The 8,899-nt window shown below is 31.6% G+C and overlaps 1 protein-coding gene across 5 annotated transcripts; it reads left to right on the top strand.

The window, feature by feature from the left end:
• The first annotated feature begins 5,128 nt into the window (after window positions 1-5,128).
• On the top strand, window positions 5,129-7,567 carry LOC120089218 (nicotianamine aminotransferase 1-like). 5 transcript variants are annotated; one of them, XM_090305745.1, is made up of 7 exons: window positions 5,129-5,518; window positions 5,668-5,974; window positions 6,066-6,284; window positions 6,381-6,440; window positions 6,512-6,667; window positions 6,964-7,057; window positions 7,186-7,567. In XM_090305745.1, the coding sequence occupies exons 1-7, from the start codon at window positions 5,250-5,252 to the stop codon at window positions 7,308-7,310; spliced, it is 1,230 nt and encodes a 409-aa protein (XP_090161871.1). In that variant the 5' UTR covers window positions 5,129-5,249; the 3' UTR covers window positions 7,311-7,567. The 5 variants fall into 5 exon arrangements, with proteins under 5 accessions (XP_090161871.1, XP_090161872.1, XP_038902556.1 ...); XM_090305746.1 differs by having other exon boundaries at window positions 5,629-5,974; window positions 6,385-6,440; window positions 6,562-6,667; XM_039046628.2 differs by having other exon boundaries at window positions 5,629-5,974; window positions 7,243-7,567.
• The last annotated feature ends 1,332 nt before the right edge of the window (window positions 7,568-8,899 follow it).

Here is an 8,899-nt window from a genome sequence, read left to right as displayed (position 1 = left end):
ATGTTTTTTTTAAAGTAACTTTTGTATATTATAAGTGTTGTTTTTCTTATTGTAATTATTTTCTTTTACTGAAGAAACTTAGATCATTTTCATATGTTGGGTGACTAAAAAATGAGTAAAGTAGATCTATGTCTGTCAGACAATGCAATTACACATACAATACTTATAAGTATTTTTTTTTTCCAAACTGACAATATTGAAAGCAAAAGTCAATATGATATCAGGTTCTGCAAACCTGATCAAAGGTTTTGGAAAAGAAAATATTATTTTGCCTAGAGGAACAAAATTTACAATTGACTATGCATTATTCTCTAGTCAATCAAAGAGAAATCTTCTAAATTTTAAAGATATACGTTGCAATGATTATCATATTGATACCGACAGTAAGAATAATATGGAATATCTATATATCATATCTACTGTCTCAAATGAAAAACGTATATCGGAAGAGTTGTCTGCTTTATCTTTTGGATTATATTATACTCATATACAAGTAATTGAAACATATGCAACAATGTACTTGAAGTTCATGAATCCAGACATTTACAATTTGGCATGACCAAATGGGTCATCCAAGATCTATAATGACGAGGAGAATTATTGAGAATTCAAATGGATATCCATTGAAGAGCCAAAAGATTCTTTAATCTAATGAATTATCATGTGATGCTTGCTCTCAAGGAAAATTGATTATTAGACCATCACCCGCTAAAGTGGAGACTGAATCACCTACATTTTTAGAACACATTCATGGTGATATATGTGGACCTATTAAAACACCAAGTGGACCATTAGATATTTTATAGTATTAATACATGCAGCAGTAGATGGTCACACGTGTGCTTATTATCAAGTCGAAATCTTGCATTTGCAAGATTACTTGCTTAAATAATTAAGTTAAGAGCACAATTTCTTGATTATACAATTAAGACCATTCGTCTTGATAATACTAGTGAATTTACATCCCAAGCTTTTGATAATTATTGTATGTCAATTCGGATAAGTGTTAAATATCCTGTAGCTCGTGTTCATACACAAAATGGTTTAGCAAAATCATTTATAAAAATTTGCAATTAATTGCAAGACCATTACTTATGAAAGTTAAGTTTCTTTCATCTTTATGGGGACATGCTATTTTGTATGCAGCATCACTTGTACGCATTAGGCTAGTAGTTTATCAAAAGTACTCGCTATTATAATTAGCTTATGGTTATGAGCCAAATATTTCTCATCTGAGAATTTTTGGATGTGCAGTATATGTTCCAATTGCTCCACCACAACACACTAAGATTGGTCTTCAAATGAGGTTAGGAATATATGTTGGATATGATTCCCTATCAATTATTAAATATCTTGAACCCCTGACGGGTGATGTATTTAGTGCACGATTTGCTGATTGTCATTTTAATGAGACAAATTTTTCAATAGTAGGGGGAGGAATTAAGAAATTGGAAAAAGAAATTACATGGAATGCATTGTTATTGTCTCATTTAGATCCCCAAACATATCATTGTGAAATTGAAGTTTAGAAAATAATTCATTTGCAAAATATAACAAATCAATTACTAGATATAGTTATAGATGCAAAGAAAATAACTAAGTCTCATATACAAGTTGTAAATGTTCCATAAAAAATTGATATCTCAACATAACAAATTGTCACTAATGAGTTTGAAACACGCCATAAGCGTGGTAGACTAATGGGTTCTAAAGATAAAAATCCTCAAAAAAGAAAAATAATTAACAGTAAAAAAGATTTGTTGAGGATGTAAATATCCATGAAGAAATCTTCAACATTACTAGTGAGGAAGGTAAAATACATAAAGATAATAATGAGATTTCAATAAACTATGTCATGTCAGAAAAAAGATGGAATCGAACTAATGTAATTATTGACAACATTTTTTCATATAATGTTACTCTTAATATTATATCTAAAAATGAGGATCCTAAACCAAAATCTGTTGAAGAATGTCAACATAGAAAAGATTGGCTTCAGTGGAAGGAAATAATCAAGGCAGACTTACACCCACTTTCAAGACGTTAGGTTTTTGGATTAGTAGTCCGAACACTAGAATGTGTTAAACCAGTGGGATATAAATGAGTATTTGTGAGAAAAAGAAATGAAAATATTGAGGTCACAAGATATAAAGCAAGAATAGTTACACAAGGTTTTTCACAAAGACCTGGTATTGATTTTGAGGAGACGTATTCTCCGTTGGTGGATGCAATTACATTAAGATATTTAATTGGCTTGACTGTGTATGAAAGTCTAGATATGCATCTTATGGATGTAGTCATGGCATATTTATATAGTTCTCTTGATAATGATATTTACATGAGAATCCCAGAAGAATTTAATATACCTGAAACATATAATCAAATTCTCGGGAATGGTATTAAATAAAGTTACAGAGATCACTATATGGATTGAAACAATCAGGACGGATGTTGTACAATTGCCTAAGTGGATATTTATTAAAAGAAGGATATCAAAATAATCCAATATATCTGTGTTTTTTATAAAGAAATCACAATCAGGATTTGTTATTATAACTGTATATGTTGATGATTTGAATATAATTGGAATTCCTGAAGAGTTTTCAAAGGCAACAGAATACCTTAAGAAAGAATTTGAGATGAAAGATCTCGGAAAAAAAATTTACCTTAGTTTGCAAATTGAGCATTTAGCGGATGGAATATTTATCAATCAACTCATACAGGAAAAATTTCGAAATGATTTTATATGGACAAAGCACATCCATTAAATATTCCAATGGAAGTCCGTTCATTGTATATAAAAAATATATATTTCGACCTCAAAAAGATAATGAAGAACTTATTGGTCCTGAAGTACCATATCTTAGTGCAATTGATGCACTTATGTATTTTGCTAATAATACAAGAGCAGATATTGCATTTTCAGTCAAGTTATTAGCAACATATAGTTCTTCTCCAACAAAAAGACATTGGAACAGAATCAACCGTATACTTCGTTATCTTCGAGGAACGATTGATATGGATTTTTTTTATTCAAATAAATCAAATTTTGATCTAGTTAGTTATGCAAATTCTTGATATTTATCTAATCCACACAAAGTTAGATCTCAAACATGTTATTTGTTCACATATGGAGGGACTGTTATATCATGGCGATCGGTGAAACAGACCATAACGGCCACTTCCTCAAATCATGCTGAAATTCTTGCAATTCACGAGGCTAGTCAAGAATGTGTATGGCTAAGGTCAATGACTCAAAACATTCGTGAAACGTGTGGTTTGGCCTTAGACTCATTACATTCGTGAAACGTGTAGTTTGTCTTCTAATAAAAATCTCCCAAAAATATTATACGAAGACAACACAACTTATTTAACCCAAATCAAAGGAGGATATATTAAAGGAGATAAAAGAAAGCATATCTCACCGAAGCTTTTCTACATTCATGATCTTGAACAAAATGGCGATATCACTATATAAAAAAATTTGTTCGAAGGATAACCTGACAAACTTATTTACAAAGGCATTACCAACCACAACTTCTGAAAAATCTGTGCACAACATGGGAATGCGGTGACTCAGAGATCTTACGTGATATGTTTGTGAGAGTGAGCAAATATAATATGAAATATGTACCTTTTTCTTTCACTAGGGTTTTTTTCCCATTGGGTTTTTTCTAGTAAGATTTTAACGGGGCAAATTTCATATATATATAATGGGCATCTAAGGGGAGTATTATAAATATTATAGAAAATAGATGTCCATTAGATGCTCATGCTTAGTATCCATTGCCCATGTATCATGCCCCTATTTTCCAAAGTATTATCTATGTGTTTTATAAATACTCATTCTTAGTGTCCATGTAATCCACATCCTATTTTCCAAATTGCCTATAAATAGTAGTCTTCAGTGGGTTTTGAAAGACACACACTGGGCAAATTTTATACAAATTGGAAAAGTGGAGAAATTTGTGAATTTTCTCCTTTCTTATTTTGTTAATTTATTTTATTTATTTATTTATCTATTATATTTTATTTATTTTAATATTATATTTTATTAACATCTGTATCCCTGTTGTACTTCTCAAATTCACAAGTTGAAGCTAACTTTTGAAATTAGTTTTGAGAAAGTTACCTTTTTAATTTTCATAGTTATGCATATTTGGTTCCTAAATTGTACTTTTTTAGTCTGAATTTTTAGAAATAGGTGTTTTTGGTCCTTCAATTTTCAAAACGTACTTTAATCATCAAATTTTTAAGACCACCTCTAAAATTGATGGTCAAACATATATATTCAATAATGTTGTTAAAAACAACCTGACACGACTTAGCTACGTTCAAATTAACATCTCCCTAGTTATATCTTGGGATATTATAACATCAAAACAATGTAAGGAATTATATTTTGATTCAATGATATCTTTTCATCATTAACAGGTTGTTTGAGGCCTAAAGTTTGGAGTTAATATATATGTGGAGTTTGATTTTGCGCTTGCTCATCGAGGGATGTTCATTTGATAATCGGGGAGTTTCCTACTCCATCCACCTTTTAAAGAGAAATGTCGTTTTCTTTGGTTTGCAGGGATACACACGATTTTGTGGGATCATTAGGGGGAGAGAAGTAATAGTGTTTCGTGGAGTGGAGAAAGACTCCAATGAGATTTGGTCCTCAGTGAGGTTTCATTTTTCTCTTTGGACTTCGGTTCCAAAGATTTTTTTCTTGATTACTCCCTAGGCAACGTCTTATTTAGTTGGATTCTCCTTTTCTAAGAGGTTTTGTGGGCTTGGGTTTTTTTTTTTTTTTTTGTACATCCTTATATTCTCTCATTTTTTTCTCAATGAAAACAATTGTTTCTATATATATATACAGAGTTGGAGAGTTTATGTTTAGGAGTGCAAAATTGCTTAATCGGTAGTGAAGATTGTGTTTAGAGTACAAAATTCTTTTAGTACGATAAAGGTAGGGGGTTCTGGACCACGTATCTCGTGATCAATGAGACTCTTGTATGCCATTTTAGGGTGCTAAGTTGTTTAGTGATTGATGTTTGTGTTTAGGGTACACGATTAGTTATTAAGTGAATGATATTTAGTTAGTTGAGAAAATACTGCGAAATGCGTGTCCATGTGAACAGTGAACTTAAAAGTTAAAACAACGGCCTCATTTCTTTTCTGTTGATTCTTCCTTCTTCTTCCAAGTTTCCCCTACGCCATAGCCACTACTCAGTATTTCAAATTTACAAGAAGAAGAAGCCATGGAAATCGCTTCAACAAAATGGCGTTTCCAAGGCGTTTCCGTATCGAACAACCCCATCAATCTCTCAATCTACTCGGCTCTCGATAAGATAAGTCTGAGCCTCGACAAAGACGACCAGAGGCTCGTCATTCCCCTTGGCTATGGCGATCCCTCCATATTTCCTTCCTATCATACTGATTCTGCTGCTGAAGACGCCATTGCTGATGCTGTTCGCTCTGCTAAGTTTAATTCCTATTCTCCTAGTCTTGGTCTTCCCCAAGCAAGAAGGTCGTCTCTCTATTTTACTTTCTGCTAAGTTTCATTATCTATTTCTTCATTTTTTAGAGTAAAATGAGTCGATTAGTTGAATTAATCGAGTACGAAATCGGTGATTTCAGGGCAGTTGCTGATTATCTGTCTCGTGATCTTCCGTATAGTTTATCTGCAGATGATGTTTATCTAACAGCTGGGTGTGTACAAGGAATTCAAACCGTATTAACGGCTCTATCTTTCTCTGGCCCAGGCGCCAATGTCTTGCTTCCAAGGCCAGGGTTCCCAATCTATGAGAACCGAGCTGATTTCGCTCACATTGAAACTCGCCATTTCGATCTTCTTCCTCAAAAGGATTGGGAAGTCGATCTCGATGGCGTTGAAGCTATAGCAGACGAGAGAACTGTTGCATTGGTCATCATCAATCCAGGAAATCCCTGCGGGAGTGTTTACACAAGAGAACATCTGCAGAAGGTAATTACTTTATCAATCCTGTGGCTGATAATTTGACCGAAGTAGAAAAAAAAATCGAAGTCAAGTTTATTTGTGGTTTGTTTCCTTTTAGATTGCAGAAACGGCAAGAAAACTTGGGGTTATGATAATCTCTGATGAAGTTTATGCCAATATCACTTTTGGAAGTAACCCATTTATTCCAATGGGAGCATTTTCATCAATTGCACCTGTTGTCACTCTTGGATCAATATCTAAGAGATGGGTTGTGCCTGGATGGCGATTTGGTTGGCTTGTTACTCATGATCCTTATTGCATTCTTCATCAATCTGGGGTCTGATCTCTTTCTTTTGAATGTTTGTTTGTTAGAGAGAATAAAAATCTTGTATCCAGTTTTCATATATTCCTTTTTTGGGTGTTATTTGCTTAGATAGTTGAACGCATCAAGAGCTATATCACTTTCACAATGGTTCCTGCAACATTCGTTCAGGTTTGTTAACAAGAAATTGAGATGTAAACAAAAGCTCCCTTTGTTTTTAATCTGTTATTTGGGTTTTTCAGGCAGCCATTCCTCAAATATTTGAGACCACTAAGGAGGGTTTTTTCTCCAGAATAAACAACATGCTAAGAGAGGCTGCAGATACATGTTATGAGGGTGTGAAGGAAATCCCCTGCATTAGTTGTCCTAAAAAACCAGAAGGCTCCATGTTTATGATTGTAAGATCATGACCAAGGCATTATTTGTCAAGATCTTTTCAATGTTTAGAAGCATTGCTGTATCTTTTTATAATCAATCACTTTCTATTAGTCCAACAGTTATGGTTGAAAGACAAGGACAAATCAAATATCTTTCATGGATCAAATCAAATATCTTTCATGGATGATGAAAGTCATTATCTGTCTTTGTGTTCAATTCTTTTACGCGTTTTTCCAACATCAATTGTTGTCGAGTTTTGTTAAACTGTAAGAATTTTACGGTTTAAGGTAACAACTTCATTTGCTTTTGCTTGCAGGTGAAACTTGATGTGTCCATTCTGGAAGGCATTGAAGATGATTATGAGTTCTGTGTTCAGTTGGCTAAAGAGGAATCTGTCATTATCGTTCCTGGTAAGATCTTGCAGTGAGCTTGTTTGAAATGACTTTCCGAGCTTGAAAAGTCATTCTAAATCAGCCCTTAATCTTAATTCATGAAAAAGCTTGCATTAGTTTAATTATAGTCTTTATCATAAATCCAGGCGTTGTGATTGGTTTGAAGAACTGGTTACGGATATCTTTTGCAATTGATCTTGCAGCTCTTAGAGATGGCCTTAGGAGGCTAAAAGTCTTCTGCCAACGGCACGTTAAAAGCAGTCAAGCTTGATTAATTCAATCAAAAGATGCCATAGGATTTAATAGCCAAATAGAGATGATAGGTTGGTAATATCCCTCTTAATACTTCTGTTATAAAGTTTTTTCTTTTTTTTTTTTTCATATAAAAATAGTGTAGTGTTATGTAATGTATTAAATACAGTTTATGTGGCAAATATGAGCATAGGTGATAGGTTAATAGTTAGGATGATACCTTTGGCTCATAAAGTTGTTAATATCAAACATTTTAACTTTCATATTGGTGGCTCATTGTCAATCTACGGTCTCGTTTGATCCTCCATCCCTATAATTATTGTATTAAAAATATTTCCATGTTGGTCAATTATTCTATTTTAACTTACAAATTTATGGCCAATAAATTGTTATTGCAAAACCTACCAATCCCTTGATTGTAAGTATTGTTTCAATAAAATTTGTCAAACTATAGGATTGGAGTCTTATTCACTAAGCTATGTTTTGTTTAATGATGTCATAGTAACATTCTTTTATAATGCAAAGTATAGTTTGTGTATTTTGGACTAAGAAGGAAAAAAAGTGTGTGAGTTATTGTTTATATGTAATATAATGAAAATTGTGTAAATACATTTTCAAACGTCTACTTCCAATTGAGTAATGTTGATGATTTCTTTTCACATAAAGGAAGAGGGAGTGTGAGATTAGGTGCAATCTAGGTTGTACCTAATCATTGTTTTTCTTAAAATATTTACATTAACGAATGATTGAGTATATCTTAACTTAGTTATATACCTTATATAGAGATTATCACTGTTACACTATGATACTAGCTAATTTAATAATCATTCTAATAATATATTATTGATACATTAATAATGTACTTGAAACATTATTTTGAATGAGTATTAATATATTGTCAAGGTTTTGAAATATCGAGATTCCGATTTTGGGAAATTTTATAAAAATTGATGAAAATTTTAAAATTTGATTTTGAGTTAGACTATAATTGATCATTTTTAATAATCATTTCTATGAAGTAAGACAACATTTATATATATATTATAAAATAGTTGTGTAAATGTTGATGCGAGAATAGAAATTTAGAAAAAAAAATGGAAAAATAATTACAAAATAATATCAAATATAGAAAATTTAATTACAAAATTAAAGAACATGAAATATTTGCATATAAAATAATTTTAAATTGTTTATTATAAAATGGAATTCTTACAATTTATAATAAGGATAGAAAAATCATAACATTAAATATAAGAGAGATGTAAAAAGTATAACATTTTAAACATGACACAACATTTATTATTATTATTATTTTTTTTTTGCAAAGATATTGTAAGTAAAGTATGAGGTGGAAGAATCGAATATCTGACCTTAAGGTCAAAAGTACAAATACTATGTCATTTGAGCTACACTCATATTGGTTACACACAACAAAATTTGAAAGAAAGAAGAAAAAGAAAATTCTAGAAATAGATAGAGCTTGAAAGAAAATGAGAGGAATATTAGAGAAGTCACATCAATTTAAATTTGAGGTGAAATAATGTGAAAGTTCAATGGAAAAGATTTAAATAAAAATATATAGTTTCTTGAAAATAAATTTTTTTTATG

This window comes from Benincasa hispida, chromosome 10 (assembly GCF_027475165.1).
Source record: "Benincasa hispida cultivar pf3 chromosome 10, pf3_genome.v1.1, whole genome shotgun sequence".
Taxonomy (NCBI): domain Eukaryota; kingdom Viridiplantae; phylum Streptophyta; class Magnoliopsida; order Cucurbitales; family Cucurbitaceae; genus Benincasa; species Benincasa hispida.
The sequence above is the reverse complement of the archived record's forward strand: the minus strand, read 5'-3'. Positions and strand labels throughout refer to the sequence as shown.